This window comes from Pelecanus crispus, chromosome 4 (genome assembly GCF_030463565.1).
Source record: "Pelecanus crispus isolate bPelCri1 chromosome 4, bPelCri1.pri, whole genome shotgun sequence".
Classification (NCBI taxonomy): domain Eukaryota; kingdom Metazoa; phylum Chordata; class Aves; order Pelecaniformes; family Pelecanidae; genus Pelecanus; species Pelecanus crispus.
In genome coordinates, this window is record NC_134646.1 from 29,205,234 (window position 1) to 29,228,347 (window position 23,114).

General features: G+C 36.4%; 1 protein-coding gene across 5 annotated transcripts in view; it reads left to right on the forward strand.

Moving 5' to 3' along the window:
- TBCK (TBC1 domain containing kinase) overlaps positions 1 to 23,114 on the forward strand; it is a 110,312-nt gene that overhangs the window by 822 nt on the left and 86,376 nt on the right. For all 5 annotated transcript variants that reach the window (XM_009481633.2, XM_075709304.1, XM_075709303.1 and 2 more), the window contains exons 2-3: positions 5,151 to 5,385; positions 7,827 to 7,899. In XM_009481633.2, coding sequence (XP_009479908.1) covers positions 5,193 to 5,385; positions 7,827 to 7,899 — 266 coding nt within the window. In that variant the 5' untranslated portion in view covers positions 5,151 to 5,192. The remainder of the gene's footprint in view (positions 1 to 5,150; positions 5,386 to 7,826; positions 7,900 to 23,114) is intronic.

Consider the following 23,114-nt stretch of genomic DNA (forward strand, 5'->3'; position numbering starts at 1 on the left):
TCCATAGTTATTCTTTATTTATAGGTAGAATACTTCTTACTTCAGTGAATGTTAGGGAAGTTAGAAAATTTTGTAAAAGAGGATGTTTTGATGTTATGCCAGAGGGGAAAATATTTGGTTAAACATAATGTTACTTACATTTAGATTTTTAAGCAATCTTACAAAATCTCTGTAGTACAAGTGGTGTTTGTAGTAATGTTTATACTGCAAATGAAAAAAAGATTTGTGAGATGAACTAAATTTAATCCACAGGCCCCCCACCTATTGCAAAAATTAAGCTAAGTTAATACTTTATTATTATTAAGTGAACGTGTCCCAGCTCATTATTGTGATTGTCCTAACAAACTCTTACTTATTTTCTGTGTTCCCTTCCATAGGAATCTGAATTCAGCTTTTCTTCAATATCTGTTATGCATTTTAATAAACTTTATGAATAGCTGAGCCATAGTGGACAGTGGGAGGCAAATCACACGGTTTTTTTGTGAAGTCACAACACTGTAGCTGAAGTTGCATCTTTTATTTCAGCTATTTTATCAAATTAGTAATTACTATAGTTGCAACAGGAATGTTTTAAGACATAAGAGCAGAAGAAAAGATATTTTGTGAAACTATTTCTTATGAAGTGAACTACTTTGTGGAAAATACTGTGATTTAATGAAAAACAGTGTAAGCATAGGATGTTCAGGCCACCTGCTCTCCTGACATTGTTTTCAATTGCTTTAAAAATAATTCAATACCAGTACTGATTATAATTATGTTTTAATTCTGAAAAGCTGCCTTCATTAGGCAAGGGACATTTACACCTGGGTACTCAGGAGGCATTTAAATAATTAACCATTTCGAATTACTAACAAGTATTAGCACATGGCTAGTTGTCTTTATTTCTGCATGTGGACACTTTAGAAACCATAGATGTGTTTCACAGGATGGATTCATTCAGATTGGTTTGTTTGTATGTGCAATATTTGCTCGTGAGAGTCAAATTTATGTGTTTTGATTCTTTCTTAGGTTTTTTTTTTTTAAGGGTAAAGTTCTTAGTGTCCCTTAATTATCTTAGCACTGTTGCAGTGAAAAAGTTGTAAATGATGGCTAAAAAATGCTGAATTCTGAAGAAAAAATATTTGTTTTCTGAGAGCAGTAGGTATTTGGGGAGCATGTAAGTTGCTTGGTAGATGAAGGGCTACATTTTGTATTTTATTTCTCAGTGTCGGGCATGGAAAAGCTATAAAGTGAAAGATTATCAAAATAGTACTAATCTGAATATTAAATAGGAATTTGTAAAGGTGTTCTGATTGTGGTGGATTTTGCTGAGAATACTGGTTACTGTTTTTGTGTACTGTAAAGGCTTCTAAGAGAGACTTGGATGGAGGTAGTGGGCTAGAGAAGGTCATTCAGAGGTGGGATGCAAAACAGGCCACTTCTGGGCTTCTAATCTTTATGCTGGACCTATTTCCCAGATGTGATAGACTGTCTCTCATATATGGAATAAATGGTGATTTGGAAACAACAGCTCAGTAATTTTAGATGACACTAATAAGACAAGTCTTCGCTTCCTCTTCCATCCTCACTGCTTTGGATTATCAGAATTGAATTTCCAGAATTCAATCCCAAAATTGAATTTGCTGTAACTGTTTCTGTTGTCAGTTTGAAATAACAAACATTTCTTTTTCTCTTTTTCTTTTTATTGCAAAGTAACCGGGAAGTTCTGCAGGATATAATTAATTCCTCCAAATCATAAAATTAATGCAATATATGTCTTTTGTATATAGAAAAGGTGAGTTTGATGTGTAAAATTGTGTCCTTGAACATGAGGAGGATGTGTAGCATGGTCTATGTGTATAGTTGGGCCAGACTTTGATGTGGATTTTTAAAAAAAAACCCCAAAACCCACAAAAAAAACCCCAAGCCCCCACAATTTAAAAATAGTTAGATAAGATCTTTTTTCAGATGAATTTTTAAAATATGTATAACACTTCTGTTTGAGTTTAGAAATGTTGGTAAGTTACTGGAGTAATGACTAGACTGAAAGAATTTAGTTTAAAAAAAACCCTTTCACTTAAGCTGTAATGTGTGGCCCTTTTTAAAGGTGGTGGAAGGATTAAGTTTTTAGTTTGGGGGTTATTTGGTTTATTTCAAGTCAGTCCCTGGAATTTATGGAAGTTGAGAGTTAAGGACAGAGATCAGAGTTTAATAGTGAAGGTAGCTATTGAGAACAAGCTCTCTTCCATCATCAGAGAGAATTTTTTTCATTGCTTTGGTGGATTCCACAGAATTAACTCTATAATAAGAGAACTTGTTTTAATGCATACCTTTTAAAATTCTTTATTGATTCCTTTAGGTGACTGACAGGAAAGATTGTTTGCTTTTCTCATGTCTTCCTTTTTGTCTGTGTGCTTTCTAACCAAAGGAAGTGAGTGACAAATTTGCAGTTGTCTAGTTGAAAGCATTGCAGGTGGTCTAATTCATCCTTGTAGGCCAAGTGATCTAGAGTACGAGAAAAGTTTAATATCTTAAAATGGTTATTGAATTGATGATATTTAACAATTCTTTTTATTAAAATTCCTTTCTAAATGTCAGCTGAATGCAGATAGAATGTATTAGAGAAGTATTATCTAACAGATTATTTTTCTACAGTAAAAATGAAAACACTTCTTAGCTGAGTAAATGTATTGTACACTAGGTATTTAACTTTTTAGAGACATAATGCATCTCACTCCTTGGCATAATTTTACTCTCCCTCCCCTCAACTTTTTATTTTAGACCAATTATTAGAGGACTGTTGTGCCAAACAAGATTATAATTCTTTCTCTAAATCAAGACTTTTTTTTTCTTATGATTAATATATATTTTCTTTCTGAAGCCAGGTAGTTCATTTGGCAGACATGATGTTTTTTAACAGGAATGTGGGTCTTGTTACAAATACACAGTTAAAGCTTTCCAATTGGAACTTGCTGCCAATAAATGCCAATAAATCTTTGTGCATGCTCTCAGTCCAATTTATGTCTTTCCAATGGAATATTCTAACTGTAAATTGCATTGTTGGCATCCTAAAATAAATCGCTTCCAAAAATATTAAATATTCATGAGATACAATGCTTTCATATCTTTACAAATAAGACTTTTAGTACAAAAATACTACTATAAAAACTCCAATGCTCAATGCTGTTTCAGATTTTTCTTCTTCTTAAGCTTGATTCCTTAATGCTATGCATTCATATTTAATATGATGATGTATATTAGAACTTAAATGTACATATCTCATGTCTGTGTTTCGTCTGGGGAAAAAAACACAAATGAGAGCAGTCTTATATTTGCTTCGTATCTTAAATTGGACTATATTAGTTAAAACAGAAGGTACATTCCATGATTACCATTTGTATAGGCTTAGTAAATATGTTTGGTATATAAGGGTCTCTGTGCAATCTTTTATGGGGTCACTCTCTCAATTAAGATTCACAAAAGAAACTTAGTAGGTTTTTACTGGTAATTTTGTGCTGGTAACAAGGTTGTTCCCTTAGAGAAGGAATAATTTTGAGACACTAAAGTGTTAAATGCTCTGTTTCTTCTGGGTGACTTTCTCATGAGAGAAATGTTTCAATGTTGGCTGAAAGGGTAATTAAAAAATAGCACTTAGCTTTGTTAGTGCTCTACATAATCTTGTTCTTGGGTTTTGTTTCATGAAGCCCCTAAGATGATAAAAAATTATCACACCTGGTTTGAAAGAATTATGTTCAGTTTATACTTTAAGCTTTTTGTATTATTTCTCTTACGAGCTTCAAATCCTGAGGGCTCTTCCTCTTCTTTTCCTGGAGCAACTGCATATCTGTTTCTACTCTTTAGAGCTTATAATTACTGTTCTCTAGCTGACAAGAGAGTTGGATGTGCTTTCCACATCAGTGGGCTATTTCTGTTGATTGTATACACATGTGCCTCCAGACTGTGCCATAATAAACTCTCCAGAGTTGAAGTGAGCTGGATGGTACTCTTCTGCATAGGCTCATTAGTGAAGGTTTTTTTTTCCTATGGCCTCTTGTCCCACATTATGTGGAAGTGCCATCTACTTCAGCATCACAACTTCCAGACTGGAGCTCACTTAAGAGCATATAAGCTTGGCCTTTTTATGTCTGTTTGTATATGTGTCCTGATACACAAGTATGTATGTGCTGTGGAAGTTAATATGGACAGAGGGATAATACTGCCTAATGACGGCTTGTAGTGTCTTGAGTCACTATCTGGGTAATCCAGAAATGAGCAGAGCAGAGGCTTGATCAGTTTTTGGTACTTCTCGCCTCAGATTAAATTCTTAGTTTGCTAGTAAAAAGAGGTCAGGTAGTTTTATCTGAGGCCTAGCTGACTGTAGAAGTGTCTGTTATTTGTGCATGTTTTAGATTTTCATATTCTTGAATGGCATAATGGTTAGTTATGGAAAAGTGCAGAGAAAATGTTTAGCTCACACTGAATTGAAATGCATAGTTCAGAGGAGAGAGCTTGTTCCTGCTGATGAGAACAATGGTCTCGAAACTAAATGCTTCTGGAACTAAATTGCAAGCTAATTTATTTCACTTGACTGCCCCACAGAAATATTTAACGTAGATTACTTCCTTAATTTGTTACTGAGTCAGTGTGTGAGCTAGCAGTTTACCTATGGGTAGGGAAAGAAATGGTGGTAGGACAGAACACTGTTACTTAATAGTTTTAAGTACTAGGAATGCTATGGTATATAGATGCTGGATTATCACTAAAGCTATGGTAATCTGGGTTTGTGGCCTGCTGATAGAAGGTGGTATTTTAGAAGAGGGTTTTTTCTGTTTGATGCCTGTACTGGTTTTTGAATAAATAACCTACTATATTGCAGTAGTCATCTGAAGATTGCTTGTATTAAAGCATTTATCTACTCCTAAAAGTAGTTTTATTTGACTCTTAAATCTGTGTTTAAAACTGTCACTGTATTTTCATATTTAAATGTAATGTTTATGGTGCAGCAGCACTGTAGTAGTAGTATTATTGTGTTCGTTAGGCAAAAATGTCCCATTCCCCCATAACAGAGAAAAAACATTTCAATTGCATTATTTAGTAAAAAACTAGTAAGCTGAGTCACAAGAATCTGTATCTTTTGCAGCTAAATTTTTACTCTGTGTCGTCTTTTTAAGGAACAGTAATTGCTCTGAAGGGCTTAAGATTGTGCGAAAAAGATGTTTCCTTTAAAAGACACTGAGATGGGTGCCTCCACCTTCTTCGCATCAGCTCTGCCACACGATGTTTGTGGAAGTAATGGCCTTCCTCTGACACCTAACTCCATCAAAATCTTGGGGAGATTTCAAATCCTTAAAACAATCACCCATCCCAGGCTTTGCCAGTATGTTGACATTACCAGAGGTAAACATGGTGAGTATTGGTTTAAAAAGGAAATTTTATGTATGTTTACCATTGTATTTTGTGACAATATATCTAAAGGTGACTGATCAGAATATTGCCTATATAGCACCAGAAAGTGGCTGTTTTTCAGTCTCAAAATGACTGTATGCCTTTGCTGTGACTGGCAGTATTGGAGCTTTTGTTTCTTCTCTACAGAGTCAAGGCAGAGGTTAGTTGTCTGTCCTCTTTTGTTAGACGTTATGCTAACTGATAAAAGCCTAGAACTTTCTTCTCTTTATACCTCGTTGTACTCAGCTGCTGTGCCATGTCTTTGTGTGGGACATTGAAATACATGTATTTTTGATGCTGAGCTCCTACACCCATGTTCTAATCTTGTGAATGTTTTCATGTGATGGTTAGGTTTCTTGTACTTGGTTTGCAGCTGTTCTTGTTGTCTCAGTCATCTTGTGTCTTGGCTGCAAGCTTCCCTTATTAATTTTTTTTTTTATTCTAGCTTTTTAAGACCTCTCCCACTAACAATTACTTTGTTCTAGTACAGATGGGGTTTTTTTAGTAACTTATCACACTTATTGTTAGCTCAAGTAAGGCTTCAGTTGGGTTTTTTTTCCTGCTTCAGGTGATCTTACTCTGTTGCAAGCTCAGCAGGACTACAGCACTTAATTTCCACAAGAAGGCTGCAACACCTGTGATAACTTAAGTGGCTGACACCTTTAACTTTTATATGGGAACATTGTTGATTTAAAAGTGCATTGCCTGTATTTGTTTGATTAGCTACAGGGTCTTATAAAGTACAGCAACTATTTTTTTGCCCTGTAGAATGCAGTATGATAGGATGTTTCAGATACTTAGAAAATGAGGATATTGCCAACTCCGAACACTGAAGTATTCTGCAGGGCAGGGGATTCTTTGTGTGTTTTCGTTTGCTCTCAAACTTGTAAATTTTTCATTTTCTGCAGTCAGGAGACCTAGAAACTATTCATTTTCATCTTGTTTTCACTAGTGTCTCTTGAAATGGAAACTGGGATTTTCTTAGACTATTGTTTGGGATGAAAGATTAAGAAACATTAGCTAACATAACATTTAGTAAATAAAAAAATATGGTTAAATAGGAAAATGTGGCCTTTTTGACAATGAAGAGTCAATGACATGAAGGTTTATGAGTTTGTATAAATATGAAGGAGAAAATATCTTCTAATAATTGAAGTAATTTAAAGAATGGCAAATAAAATGTTTAACCATGAAGTCAAGAGACTGTTTTGTTCCTGGTGGTTGGAATAGCAGCTAATCACTTTCAAATAAATTTGGCGATTTTTATCATTCTCATACTGACAGAATTTTTCACTTGTCAATCCTATGCATAGTGATTTAATGTTATTTTTCTTGCAAATGTCAGTTTCTACCCTTACGAAGAAATATGAAAGCAGACTAGGAAAACAATGCAAAAAAATCAGATGTATGCATTCCCCCCAAAAGACCCTCAAAAGAGGAATATAAAATAATAGAAAAACATTCAAACTGAATTTTTTTTTGTTTAGTAAAATTAAACTACTTGTAAATCTTTGCTAGCATTGTACAAAGGAATCCCAGAATTTTTTCTTCCAAAGAAAGCTTAAGTGGCCTTTTGATTTCAAAAAGGAGAAACAGAGTTGAGTAACAAGCATTCCAGCTTTAATGTGATGACTTGTGTTCCTCAAAGTATTTTCCATCTTTATCTTACTGTAACAGTATTACTGTAAAAATATGCTTGAAATAGTTTAGTTTGATTTGGTTTGCAGCCTGAACATTCACTACTAACTATTCTATGAGTACTGGAAGTAGCAAAGCCTAGCTTCTTTAGGAGTTATCTCGCACCCCCATGTAACATCTTACACAATCATCTTTTCCTACTTTATATTTGCTGTCTTCAGTGCAACAACTGTTTTGTTTTTTCCTCTGTATTCAGAGCCAGCCCCTGCCAGTCCTATAGCTATTTGTTGGGCATGAGGTACTACAGCTAGTAGTGTGCTAGTTGGTCCATCAGGACTGAAATTCCTGTCCTTGCTCTGAGTCCCTTTCTCAAAGCTGGTGTTATTTTGAGTCTCTCTCTGTCATCAGCCCAGCCACAGATTTCTGCAAATTTGTAGATACTTATCTTCTTTGAGACCTCTATTCTTAAGTCAAATCTGACTGACATTGGCTGAGGGGTTCAACACTTATTAGGAGGTTACTGGATGGATGGATTGACAGTGCTTTGCATGAGGAAACAGGAAAGATAATCGGCTGTATCTCATAAATGAAAATGGTGGTGATATCCAGAAGTGTACATTTGTGTAATTTTCCATACAATGTATGTCAAAATACTTTAACATCTGCCAAACAGGTAGACTGAGAAGTCTGTACTTGCATTGTCTCATCTGGATTCTAGTCCTCTTATACTTTTTTTCTGCCCCCACCCCACCCCCCCCAATTAGAGAGACTGGTTGTGGCAGCTGAACACTGTGAAAAGAGTCTGGAAGATTTGCTACGAGAAAGAAAGCCAGTCAGGTAAGGTGTCAAGCTAAACTCAAATCCACTCACCATAAGTTCACATACAGTCTGTGGCAAAGTCCTGGACCTTTTTTTTAGCTTTTACTGGTTTATATAAATTTTACTCTGTTCAAGTTTAACCTAAAGACATTGTTTATCAGATAAACATGTGCCTGAAAGAGGGAGTACTTATTTCTGCATGATTCTAAAAGCTAGAAGAGTTATAGGGAACTTGCTTACAACTGAAATACTTTAACTCATAAAATCCTGTCTGCCTTGTAATAGTAGTTTTAGGTTTTCCTTTTAAAAATAAAATCAGACCTATGACAGCATAAGTCATATTAATTCCTAAGAAGTAATTTGACGATTGTATGTCTGCCAGATGATGAAATACAACTTTCATATAAAGGACAGAATTTGGTGTGTGTGTTTCATATGCAGAAATGTATTAATTTATTAACTAAAAAGTGGACAGGATATCAGATATAGATGCCAGGGTGCTAATAAGTGATTTGAATTTGCATTATTATAGTCACTTCAGCAAGGCTTTGGTCAAAACCAAGTCCAAAGACTGGGTGTCAAGAATATTTGCTTTCATACCGGGATGTATAGAATAGTTGAGTTGTATCTTTAAAGAAGCAAACAAACAAACAAAATCCCCATCAGACTTGTGACTAAAAGTGTTAACTGTTAATTTTAAAGTTTATCACTATTACTTTTGGAGCAAAGAAGCGGTCTCTTATCCTAAAGAATATGTAACACAAAATGTGAAGAGTGGAAGAAGAGAAACGGTATTTCCATTTGGGATAGCAAGGCATTGTAGGCTAACTGGTTATTTCCAGAACACACAAATATATAAATGTAAAACACATTTAGAGAAATCCAAAGTTTCTTCACTCTAGTTTCTGAAAAGTTTATAGCAAGCATTAAATTTCATCTCTCTTGATATTCATGTAAGCGTAGAGATGATGATTACCTGGTAAAATAATTGTCAAATGTTTATTCATCTTCGTGGTTAACATTAGGCCTCTCAGGTGGGCTGTGTTTGATAAGGTACTATCCACATGGAATTCCTGTGACTCATCCCAAATTAGTTTTGTATAAAGGGAGTAATATTGGATCTGTACCCTTTTGAGCCTTGCAACCACTAAATAGGATGCTAACAATGTTGTCTGGCAGAGATAAATATAAATGCAAAATGCCCTGTGCCTGTGTGTTAGCTTTTTGTGAACTTACACTTGTATGACAGAATGCGTTGCAGAGGACTATAGCTTGAGGAACGTTAGGCAAATATGGCTTCCATTTTTTCTTAAGATAGAGAGGTATTTAGGTATAAAGGGCTTTTCATGTGTGATACATATTACAGCCATTCACACAGTTTTGCATCAGGTTCCTATTGTGCAAAGTTCCAGAAATAGTTAAAGCATCAGCAGCTCTTTTCTTTCCTTTTTCATTCGATTCTCACACTGTTCTTTGAACATGTGTATCTTGGTGTCAGATGAGAAGTAGCCCAGACTGCTGGCTGCCTCTTGACTGTTTTTGAAAAAGCATGCATGTAGCTGTTTTAATTTGCTTTGAATTGCTTGATACAGTATACTTATGTAGATTCTCTGACAACTTCTGTTGCAATTTAATCCTGCAGCCTTAGAATTGCAAGGGGCAAGATTGAGGGGAAAAAAATTATATTTCTCAATTATAATTCTATAAACAAAACTTTCTCAAGTAACAGTTGTGGTCTATATGCACATCCATTATGCCTCTCTATACTAGCACGTGTTTTGAGGTATCCAGAAAGATTTTTGAGATATTTTAGATAGTTTGCTAAGGTATGCAACTTGGGCTTTTTGACATGCTGAGAGAAGTTACTTAGTTTGTGACTGTTACCTCAGCTATTTGGGCTGTGGGTTTTTTGAGAGTAGATGCATAAAGCCTGGCTTTATTTTTTCCTCTTGGCTTGAGAGAGTTTTTACTGAAATAAGTTATTCTACTATCTGATCTTTCTTTCAATGAGCCAGTTGGGATTTCTTCAGGAAGCTGTAACACCTGAGGTATAGGGCATGTATGTATGTTCATAGCCTTAAGAGACATTAGTGATTCATCTACTGTAAATTACAGCTTTTGCAGTAGTAGCTAAAAGACAAATTATGTTCACTTCAAATGAAGTTTCTTGCAAGACTGACATTTTCCCTCTACTTGTATTTTTTTAATGAAAGCAGACATATTTGGTTCTTATGTGAGACCCATATATTTCCAGAAATGACTTGGATGGACCAATTCCCAGTTACTGGTTTTGTGACCTGTCTATATCAATTACCTTTGGAGGGAAGTATTTGGCTTTTTCCATGTACTCTGATTGTATTGGTCGGTGGTAGCATAGCTGGTTACACATCCGGAGCTGATGTGTATGCTATTGCAATTAATTTTATAAACTGTTTATGGAATGCGAGAAGCTGCTCTTCTGGTTTGTAGATTAATTTTCCTTATGCTTGCCAGTAACCTAAGTCCTTTGCACCTGTACCACAAGCTGATATAAAATCGGCAGGAAATCTTCTATTATGTTAGTGCTGAAATTCAAGACATTACATTATGGACTCTATCTTTCCATACATACTGGAAAACCGGCCATACAGCTGTTTGGTAGTTATTTGCAGTTAGCCGTTCCTGAAGTCATGCATCAAGTGTAGCATACATTCCTTAATATATGAATTATATTAAAAAAAAAAAAAAAGAAATGCAGCGGAGTTCTTTGTTCAGTTAACCTCAGGAGTTTCACCAAGTTTTCCAATTCTAATGAATCAGTTGCACATAGGGGCGAAATGCTGGAAATCAGAGCTCTAACCATTTACCTTAGCTGCTCTGTCACAGTGCAGTAAGCCATTTTACTGAGTATACCACCAAAAATTTTCTAGAACTTGAATTTGTGATATATTCAAGAATTCATTCATTACCTAACAATACTGTGACAGCAGTCTCCAGGAATTACAAAGATGACTTGTCATTGTCCTCAAAGTTAACGTGTTCAACTTTACTTTCAAAGGGTAATGCAAGTAAGTGTTTGGTAATTTATGGCCAGATTGTTTTCTCTTCTGAGTGATGCATATTTGGGATCCTAGAACGAGCATGTGCTGCTGTTAGAACTCCATCAGGTAAATTTCAAGAACTCTTAAATGGATGAAACAAGCTGGCTCTTTGGAATTTTTACCATAGGTATCCAGATGCAGAAAAGGAATTTTCTGTGTTTTATTCAGAGGATAGCCATGTGGACATTGTACCTACAATTAATGCTTCTAAAAGTGACATTAATTCCAATTTTCTTTACTGTGCTTCCACAGGGCATCACAATAACAGCAGGGGAGCTCTTTTGGAGTTGTGTGCCACAGGGAACTTGGGCTGCAACCATGGATAAGAGTTTTAGGATAGGGTAGGATATGAATTTTAGGCATTGATGTCCCATTTTTTACCAGACCAGTCTTCATTGTCCTCTGTGTGAGAGATTGTAGTCTGGGTCATTGTTTCCTGTTTGTTTATTCCCGATTTATTGTCCTGTTGGTTGTTACTCTGAGTCATCAGAGAAAGTATGCACTTAATTCTAGTTTCTAACAGTCACATTAGTGCAAAATCAGCTCTCTGAAGTATGTTCAGGAGTCAGTTAAATTTTTAAAGGGCTAGGAATTTATGTACACAGTCAAGCAAAAATAGTAAATACCTGATTTAAGCTCGTAATAGTTTACTGCTGTTCAGAGATTTGAAAATGTATCTCGGTCTGGCTGGCTTCCTCTGTGTTGTCTTGCGCGTGCAAGGATATTTTCCTTGTGAATGAATTGAATATAAGTCACAAAAAATTATGGCGGGTAGAAGTTTTGTACTTCAACAGTCTCACTAAGGGTAGTTTTCATGTTTGTGGCAGTCAAAATCTTACTAGATTTTCAAAGTTGCTAGTTATTTTAGCACAGACCAGAATGTAAGATGTGAATTTATTTTTAAGGTTCTCCATCTTTTAAACACATTTACAACTGCTCCTTTGGGATACCTTTTCCAGACAGTGTTAAAGGAGTTATTTTCTCTGCTCCTGTGCTGTTATAATAGAGAGTTGTGAGCTTTTCCTCTTCTGTCACGCTTGAAGTGTGTTTCTTCTTTGAAGAAGTTGGTCTGCACTTGTATTCATAATAATAAAAATGCCAGCAAATACTGACATTCAGCAGACTGTTGGCACCTACAATAGTTTCTGGATTGGTCTTCAATTTGTGGCTTGGGCAGTCTAAGCCTATTCCTTTCTTCAATAAAATATAGTTGTCATATGTTTTGAAAGTCATGGTTTTGAAAAATTACTAGTGAACCATCAGAGATACAAGGTATAGTTTGTTATACATGGAACATTTGATGGGAAGCAGACTGTGTCTGCAGCTGTTTACTAGTTTGGAGAAAACATGATCTGGCTGATTCGGATGAGTACGTTTTATTTGGCTATATTAAACAGTTGTCTGCTTATTGATTGGATTAGATTTCTTTATGCCATCCTTGCTGTTAATGTGGTTTTGGCAAACTTGAAGTGAAACTATGTTACAGAAGAGATTATTAGACGGGGGGAAAAAGCAATTTCTGAGTAGCCAGGGATTTTTCAAAAATATTGTAAGACAGGTGCAAGTCATCAAACGGCTGAAGGTTTTACATGTTTTGACTTGAAGAGCTGCATATGAGCAGAACTTCAAGGGCCGAGTGTATTCTGCTTTGTATCAAGTCTGTGTTGGAATTTCACCTAAGAAATCCATATGTCATAATGAGGCTGCATTTAGCAGGGATAAATGATGAAGCAGTAGAATGAAGTAGCATTAATAAACAAACTGATAATTATTTTTTTCTAAGCATGTGTAAGAGTCTATAGTTTGGGCATTTAGTGTCTGTAGAGTTTTCATTTAGTTTCTTGCCAATGTTTTACTTCCAAAGCTATGATGAAAGATTAGTCATTAGTCCAGACTTGTTTATATATTGTTCAATGATGCTTTTCTTAATATAGGAATATTTTTTTATTATTATTTCTGTAAGTAATTTGTAGTCTGACTGCAAATTTTCCTGTAGCGTTCCTTTTAGCCTAGGTTGTCTCCTGTGACTGCCTGTCCCCTCACAACAAGAAAACAATTGGAATGGAAAAGGGGTATAGCTTTCATGAGGTAGTCAAGGTGAATGTTACTGCTCTTGGTGTCTGAGTGACCTTTTTAAGTATGGAACCAAATTTTCTGCTTGTACAGTTTTGCTTGTATAGGCTGCAGCGTTTGATGGCAGTAACAAAGACATCCCAGAACACATGTCCATGTCTCCCTTACATGTGAAACGTAACAGTGGGTGCACACTTGTTTCTTATCTTTCTCTCTTCCAGGAAAAAAGAAAACAGAAGAATCCTACTCTTTGAGATTATGACAGTCTCTGCTTCTTGCTATTAAAAAGTAGAAATGATGGCTGTATACAACATAAAGTCTGTAGATGTGGAAAAAGTGTGTAATTATATTTCAACCTTTTGCTCTACTATGCTACCTTTGTAGTTGCTTGTAGACACTTCATACAGATTTTGTGCTAAAAGTAGTATTTAAAAATCTTGAGCTGAAGATGAGTTATGATGAGTTAATCGAGAACAAAAGCAGTGTTTTGAGCCTTCAGTATCTAGTGAAAGAGGATGTCGAGTTTCTCTCAAACAGACCAAACACCATCCTCAGCGAGAGGGTGGCTTAATCCTGCAGAGAGATTTCTGCAAGGGACTATGTAAGGATCAGTGTTAAAATTCCATTCTGCATAAATGAGCAAACTACTACTAATGAGCTAATAGCTGAAAAAACAAATGTCAAATTTGTACTGTGCAAATCTTACTGGATTTAAGCCACATTATTAATCTTAATGCTGATTTATGATAGTTGTATTCAGAATAAAAATTGCCTGTAGACTTGCGAGAACATGATGTGGTTAGTATATGGTTATTCTAGCTTACTACAGTGTTTGACACCTCATCCTGCTTTTAGGAAGGAAAAAAAAGAAGAGCTAACGCTCATTAAACTTGCTATACAGTGCATACTTCTAGAAAGGGATTATATTTTTAAAATGTAAGTTCTTGTATTTGGAACTACTGAGCAATGTCTTCAGGGGAGCATTTGTCACTAATTAGGTATCAGACAGCTGGTTTATTTAGATGCATTGATATGCTTGCAAACATCTCTAATGCCATTGTGCTTTGAGATCATTTCTTCTGTGCATATGGATGTTCTCTCCTTAGATTCAAACTCCTCTATTTTACAGTGCGAATAGACATGGACTTGTGTCTTCATTCCAAGCTAGCTGCTTTCCTGCCTAGAAGCTGCGTTAGTCCCATACTGTCCCTGCTTCAGTGTTGTGCCAGACTTGATATGATAGATTTGCCAAACATAATGTTATGGGAAACATCATATACCCCTTTTTCCCCACCCTGCAATTCTGTGGGCACCCCATCAGGAGCACAGCACTAAGTTAACTGAATTCCTTGACTCCTGAAGCAACAGGACCTTCAGATGGACAGATACATGTGCAGACAGAAGGAACTTGTATTGGGACTGAATATATGCACTCGCACGTGTGTGTTTATAGCTAGGTAGATACTAGGGAATTGGAGACTGCTGTGATAGGAGTGTTTAGGAGGCTGGCAGATGAGGCTAGTTTTAAGGTTTAAAACTGTTAATTCCATTCATTAACAGCACACATCTTACTAAAGGTTAAATCATGCATGTTATTAATCATCACTGTGTACACAAGACTGTTAGTCTTTAACATGTATTCTAAATTAGTTGTGAGTGTACAGTACTACAGAGCTGATGCTGTACAGTTAACAGTAGTAGCTGTGGCCCTTGGTGCTTCTTGGAAGTCAAGGTAATCAGGCCTGACAGCTCTCTGAGTGAAGTAAGAACTGGTGTGGACTGGTCTGTCTTCTACTGTTATCTAATGCCTGATACTTTTATGTTATCACCACTCTCCCGCCCCTGCAAGGGGTGGTCTCCTGTACTCCCAGTACTGCTTGTTTTGGTTTATGTTTTGCTAGTCATCCTTCTTGTGTATTTGGGAGTATGTCCTGCACATTTACAGTCCGCTGTGCTTCTCTTGTCCTTTTGTCTGGCAACTTCTGTTGTGTGGATTTCTCCTACATGCAACTATAGCCATCTCTATTTGCCCCTTTGGTGATCACATTTCTCATATCACTTCCAAGGAAATTTAATATTAATTACATGCTGATTAATACATTTCTAACTTATAGTCACAGGCATCTGCTTTGGCTACACTTAAGTTTATTGTTACCTCTCTAGATACACGTTTCCTGCCTGTTGTGATGATGCGTATTGGGATATAGATCAAAGTGATGCACTTCTAATGCCTTTTGGAGTATTAGTTGTTAGCTATGAAATTCCTAACAGCACCATTGCTTATTGGCCTAGTTGCAAAGTCCCTTTGATCACCTGCATTTGCAGACTGTTCTTCTCTTGGAACTTTCCGTTCTGTTTCACTTTTGAGTAGCATCTGTACTGCTGATATAGGGATCCAGATTTTTTGAGCTAACTACTAAAACGTACTAGGTGTGGCTTTTAACCTTACATATTTAGATTTTTTTTTTAAAGTATGGTATAGCCAAATTGTTTGTTAAAAGAATGCTGTTGCAAAGTCTACTGATGCACAGGAAATGTGTGGCTTTAGAAGAGCTGTGCATTGTTGCAATTTTTATTCATAGCTTTAAAAATTCTGTTGCATCTGTATAAAAAAGGGTGGAAGTCAGGGGGTTAATTAGGAATGTGGCTTGTTGCTAATGCTTAATCCTCTCATGCAGAGATGCCTGAAGTGCAGTCTTTCTCTCAAAGGCTGAGAAATTTGTAGAGAGATTGCCTTAGTGTGATTTTAAAAAGTTCTGGGTGCTTTTCTTGCTAGCTAGTAACTTGTAAAAAAGAAAGCATGCTCAATTATCATCCTACTAATATCTGTACTTATAGAGTTAGTGGTTATATTTGTTTCTTTGAAATTACTTTCCTTTTTTTAATGTAATTCATTTTTTAAAAAGTTAATTATCTTCTAGTGTGTTAGATCTGCAGCTACTCTATCAAGAAGTAGCCATCAGGTCTGCCCTGTTCCCCCCGCTCCCCTTTTTTTTTTAAACTGGCAGTGCTTCACAGAACTGCAGATATGAATAATAAAAAATCAATGCTGTCTGGCTGCAAGGACAGCGTTATTTATTGTTAGCTAGTCATGATTTCTAGAGCTGTCAGTTCAGTTCATACTGCCACACAGCTGCAATAATGTTAACTGCATTACTAACTACACTTAATTCTCAGCTTTTCTTTTTAAAAATTTTATTGATCAGATTGAGATTTTTCTGATTCACGTGGAGCACCACAGAAAGAATGAGAGAATCCCTTTGCTGATTATCAAAGTAACCTGTAGGTAGAGCCAAGGCCTCTCCTCTTTTCATCTTAGTTGCTCAGAATTCCTGACAGATATAATTAATTTTCAAAGGTGGAATGCTTACTTTCAGTGCAGAGTGAAACAAGGGAAGCTTGAAGTTGTGGGACATAGTTCTTGCTTTATATTCATAGAATTACAGGTAAGATGCTGAAAGTAGATGAGGATAGTTGGTTCTTGTGTGAATTTGTGTGTGTTTGTACTCTTGGGGGGAAAAAAATAATTATTTTTCCCTATATGTCCTCAGTAATCTCTACACATTCTTTGGTTTTAAATAGAATACCTGTGAGGTTGCATACTGTTGTGTTCCGAGCCACTATAGTGAGATGGCATAACAGTTGTAGCCCTCATGCAAGTTCTTAAAATTCTGAACACTTGTTCTTGTGTTATTTTCTCGACCATTTGCTGCCATAGAAAACATTTTTGTGGGTGTGGGTGTTGACAGAGTGATAATGCCTACTTTCAATGCAGACTTCCTTCTCCCCACTTGAAGATTCTTGCGTGATAGTCACGAGATCATCTTTAATCTCTGCAGGAGATTATTCCTTGGCTGCTTCTTGCACTCAATTATGTGTGCAAGAAGACTGTTCGGTTCAGAGAAGTTAAATTCTTAGAGGGAGCTCAGTTCTTCAGACTTTAGGTCTTTGAAGAAGAGGAGCTCTCTGTTTTTTCATGGTCTGAGTGTTTTGAGAATTCTTTTAGCTTTTTGTGCACTGGAGAGTGATTTTGGACTTTTTTTAATCCCCACAGGAAAAACATGTTGGATTTATTCAGGAGCAGAAGACGCGGTGTTGAGAGTCCCATTGTTACTAACATTTTCTTTCTTAACCACGTTAGTAATTCATAATGCATGATCTTTGAGTTGAGGCAGTATTTTAATGGTTGGGAGCCCCTTGCTTTGGTTCCATCAGTATGGAAGCTGGATTTCCAGGAGCTCATCTGTTCTGTTCTCTTCCACCATAGTGAAGAGTGGCACATTGGTCCAAGCTGGGAGAAGTTCAAAGATAAGGAAAACACTGGATTGTGCAGTACCTGCTTGCTCTGTGATTAATTTATGTTTGGCTTCCAGACATAACTGGAGTTTGTGCAAGTTTATGATAAAATATAAAGGCAGACATGTGAATTCTTTCCTGTCTGCCTTCAGTAATATTTTGTAGTCTCCAGAAGAAGTAATTCAGGTTTAAAAATCACTAAAGGAAATCCAGGCATTGGGGTTTGGTTTGGTTTTGGGTCGGGTTTTTTTTATTTTTATTTTTTTTATTTTAACCCTTCAGACACTTTGGTCTTCAGAGGTCTGCAGACTTAATATGATGACAGTGAAATGAGATGAGCACTGGAGACATGTTATAAGCAGAGAAGCTAATACGCAAACAAATTGGCTTAGGGAAAAAAATTGATTAATTTTTTTATAGAGAATGCTTAAAGCAGACTTGGAATTCTGTGGATATTCCCCAATTCATTTATTACAATGCATACTTTTGCTATAAGCCAAGAACTACAGGAATACAGGAATGAAAGCCCCTGCTGAAAGACTCAACCAAAAGCATTGTTTCCAAATGAAATATCTTTAACTTTTTCTTCTTGTGAATAATGTCATTCTAAGCAAAAACTTCTCAGAAAGCTTCCTCTTAGTAAAGATATCTCAAAATAATTCCACTGCTTGCAGTTGGAGGTACGACAAGACCTTTAGTCTTGTAATGACATGGTTGCAGAGTTGCTACTAAGAGCAAATGTAGATTATGGCCAATTCCGCATTAGAATGAAAACTTCAAAATGTTGCTGTCTTGGTGTTTGTTTCTGAAGAAATCTTACTGTGACACTGATCTTTGTAGCAGAGAATCCTCAGCCCTAGTAAAACCACAGTTATCTTTATAAAGTGGATATAAGGTTACAGCTTCCAGTCTATAAGGCTTCAGTTCTGTCTGGGTAAAGACAGCGGTGGCAGAAGAATCTTCTGTCATCCTGTTGAGCTAAGCCTGAGTGGTATAGCAGTTCAGGGTGAAAAGAGGCTACTTCAGTACCTGAAAATAACGTACCTTGAGCATATGAACATTTGTTTTATTAAGACAGCACTTCAAATGTACAATCTAAGGTGGCCCACTGATGCTGTTCTTTCATATGTACATAGCTGTGCCTTTGATTAAGAAAATGTTTTCCTTATGGCTTTGGTGTATAGAAGGAAGCTGCACTAAGTAAACTAGCACAGTAAGGCAGTTCTGGTAATATCCTCCCCCCCGCCCCGCTTCCCTTTTTTCCTGGCAAAGACCATACTAGCAAACTCTGTGCAATATTACCTCTTTTCTTAATGGGAGGAGGAAGAAAAGCAGTGATGAAATTAATCAGCAGTATCCTGTCAGCGAACCTTTGAAAAGCTGTAATTTTGAGTGACTAATGGAAATGGTACTGAGACTTGCTGACTTTACAGAATTGCTGCTCAACAAGCACATGGTAGTGTCTATTTTAAGTGTAGTATTGAAAGCTTTGAGTAACTTTTGGAAATTCATTGGGTGGACTAACAACACTGGATGGGCAGTTTTGGTTAATTACTATAATTTCTGATAACTCTGTTGGTTCAATAAGAAATTAATGCCTGGACATTAAACACTGGTTTTGTTTATTGATGCGGATTCAGCAATCATTAAAGATATCATCTGACAATAAACAGGGAGAGTGGAAATAATATTTTTTAAAACCTTTGTAGTGAATAGTTGTGGTGACTACAAAAAATTATTTTATTATGTTCTTCCCCTTGAAAGAGCACTTAAAACATGCTTGAGGTCAGCATAGTGTTGCCATAATTGACATTAGGTCAACACTTATACTTAAAAATTATACTTTTAAAAAAAAAAAAAGCTTATTTATTTAGTCGTCATTCTGAATCGGGCATCTACCTTTTCTAATGGTTCCTGTGGTATGAAGCTGTTGGTTTTGTTTTCATAACAAAGGTTATGGTGAAAAATCCAAACACGTGATTTTGTTTTACCCTCAACTCTACAAACTGAGATAATATAGATGTGATCTTTGCTAGGTCTATTACTTTTTCTGTCATTTATTTTCTATTTAAACATGCAATATTAGGTGTTTAAGTCTGAGAAGATTGTTAGTATGTCGGAAGTGTGATAGGGCAGGATTTGGGAAGCAAACAAAGTTTGCTTGCTACAAAAGTCACTTTTGGACTTCTTATGAACTTGAGTGTCTTCAAAAGCATAAGGTCTGAACCAGATGCTGATCTGTAGTTGCCAGTTGGTGTTTCAGCATGCAAACAATTGTTTTTCAGATACATCTTTTACTTTAACATGGAGGAAGATAGGACAATAGGCGCTGCTTACTGTGTGACCATTCATCATGCATCTTTAGAAGTTAGTTTTCCTTCAGTGACTGTGTGTTTTAAGGCTCTGGTAAGACTGCTGCTTGGCCCATTTACTGTATAGTGAAATAGACAAATGTCAAGGCCTCTGTACTTTAAAGAGCCGAAACTTAATATACCCTGTGCCTAGAAATTTAGATGCTGGTGCATTCAGGTACAAAGGAATGATAGCCCTTGCCTAGAGCATGGGATTTAATGCCTGGTTTGGAACTAACTTAACAATACCCCCAAGCAGCTGAAGATCTGTTTTGGTGCATTTTATTGTAGAGGAAGAGTATCCTAGCTGCAGTTAATTCCCTTATTTGCTTTTTATATGTCACCTGATTGGTTTTCTGAGTCTGTCAGATTGCGGTAGACCTTGCCAGGACTGTTGATCACAAAACGCGTGGCCTTTTAAAGGTGCATGCATGTGTTCAGATGAAGTCCAAAACAAAGTTTTTTGGAGATCTGACTTCAATTGGTCTTAATTCTACTCCTACGTTTTACCAGTTCACTCCTTTTGGAGGAAGAGAAGAGAATGTGAGATGTGTTGTTTCCTTTAATGAAATGTTGGCAATGTGACATATGATACATGTATTGAAATTAAGTTCTTTATTATATATTTTGAGGTCATTGTCTGGGTTTTCATCCCATTAGGTCTTATTCTCTTATGATCACCTGTGCATCTAGTTCTATTGTGTTAGTTACCTCAGAACGTATAGTCTGTAATAAGAATGCAGAGTCTGTGATCTGCTTTTAAATGAGGGCTACTTACCTAATCTTTACATGTGGTGATTGAAATTTTGTTTATTTCATTGCACTTTTTGGTCCAGTGAAAAGTATCATTTTTTACATTTTTACCTTTTACATATGAGCCAGCTGAGGCTAAGATGCCAAAAATGACTTCTCAGAAGTTAATCAGTGGCAAGATCAAAAACCAGGAATGTGGATGTGTCTTTCCCCTTCTGTGCATTAAACGAGATAGCACTAGAGGTTTCATTAAGATGGTGGTTTATAAGGCGTGCTTACTTTTCAAGAGGACTTTGTCCATTTGCTCCTCCAATTTATGGGATGAATGCTGGATGTCTTAAAGGAATTCAAGGTGCAATGTTTTAAAATTTTTGCTTTATGAGGAGCAGATACAATTAAATCATTGAGTGATAATCTGAAAAATCACCTATCTATTAAAAATCTTTGTGTGCAGTCTGCAGTTGTTCTTTAACAGTCTGCAGTTGTTCTTTATCTGTGCCTTCATCCATTGTTTTATGGACTTTTTTATTGTAAATTACAAGTTGAGACCTTCGTAAAAATGTAACGTCATTTGTGTTGCTTTTAAAGTCATGCTTGCAGCTTAGAACTTTAAAAAAATGAATGAAAGGACTTTTTGAGTTTCCTCAAATGAGCAATATGAACTTGTTGAAGATATCCTGTGTGAAATACCTCTGTGCATGAGTTAGAGACTTCCTGAGGACTCTGCCTATAAAATTCTTTTTTTTGTCTTTTACTCTCTGCTTGTTTCGTTCCCTTCCAGTTCATTTCATTCTGATAACGTGAATGCATTTCCAAGTAAATTGGCAGTGTTTACAGTCTCAGTCCCTAGTGCCATTTTTTAATCAAACACATAATAAAGTGCTAAATAAACCATTCCCACCTGCATCAAACTCTTTATGTTCTGTATAGGGTATTTTGTAATTTATTTACCCAGGAAGACCCAATTTATCTGCACATCTGGTTTTCAACCTAGTCCTGCTTTTTATCCAGTTTTCCAGCTGGTTGATTGAGGCATAAGGAGGTCAGATGGCTTTCTTGAGGTCAGTGTAGTGATTGTCTCGGCTGGGATTATACCCAAACTTTATCCTTTGCTGTAACCACTTGGCCACACCACTCCTAACCAGTCTATCTGCATTGTTGGCGGTAATGGAACTAACTGCAAATGTCATTTTCTTTGTTTTATAGTTTTGCTCGTATTGAAATATTGTCACTTTTATGAGTTCAGAAACATTACATCTGTTCACAACCTGGTTCTGTTCCACTCTGAACAGACACAATTTTTTGTGATGAATCTCCTTCCTGAATTCCAAATGCGTGTTAGTTTCACAAGTTCTGGGGTAGTGATTGATGACATCGCTGGTTTGTGTTGCTCTGGTGTGCTTCCTCAGGGCAGACCCTGTCTGACACTCCTCTTTGGAAGAGGAACCTGTGTTTTTGCTCCTGTGTATCAGTGCCATAAGCTTCTTAAGACTCCTGATTGCTGAGCTTCTCTTCCTCTAGAGTTTACTTCTTTACAGCAATAATATAACGATAGAACAAGACACACAGATTTGATAAAAGACTTCCTTAAGCATGCATTTCTGTGTACGTACCCATGAATTGTAAGTCTGAGGAAAGAGAAACTCTGGAACTTGGTATCATCAGCATAATCTTATCCTGTTTGGTCTTGCTCTGCCTCCCTGAGGGAAGTCAAAATAGTTCTAGTTCCAGTTTTTGTTATCAGTTTCCTCTTAAGCCTTGAGTTGCCACTCCATTGAAAAAACATGTCTTAATGCTAATCCATATATACGTCTCGAGTAGGTACAAAAATTACAGGGCTGTCTACAGTTAAGTAGATGATGAGGCTTGCTTTCTGGTTCCAGTCCTGTGTTGTTTCAAATTCCAGTGGGGCCTGTTTGTTTCACTAGATGAAACACTCTTATTCAAAATAGTCCATTAAGTGTTGATTGCGCTGTCAGTACTTTCCAGGCACAGCTTTCTTCCTTCTACAAAATGGATTGGGTACTCTGTGTTGACTGTTAAAATAGCAAGTGAAATTTACAACTGGCCATAACTGGTTAAAAATGCTACAAATGCATTTGTAACAACCAGAAATATTTCTCCTCTCCCCAAGATTTTGCTGCTGCCTCCACTTCACCTCCAGCCCCAGTTATCTTTGCTCCTGTACTGCTGTCTAGGTACATATACGTGTTCTGGTTAACTACACTGTAATGGCTACAGCTGACTGGGTCAAAGTCATCAAAAGGAGAGATTGCTTTGTCTAGGAGAAGGCAGGACTGGAAAACAGTAAGCAGGCAGGAAGACCTTTTGAGATACCTGATTACTCTTTCATGTTAAATTATTTTATTGCAGCACCAAAAAGGTATGGAGAAGATGTATTTCCAGTTAATGCTATGAATGTGCTTCTGGTAAAGATGACAAATACAGTGAATTCATGGGCAGATTGGCATTAATTTTCCTTTAAACTGGAGGAAAAGAAACTTGTGTGAACCTGTAACTTCCATGATACTGACATGAATGCTGAAATTTTATCTTTTCATTGTTTCTTTTTTCATGTTGGAATTCTTTTATTCCAGTAATAGTTTCATAGGTCAAATTTCCTGACCCTACCCATCTCAGATTTCTAACCGTATGATCTACAGTCCTCTTATTCTTAAGT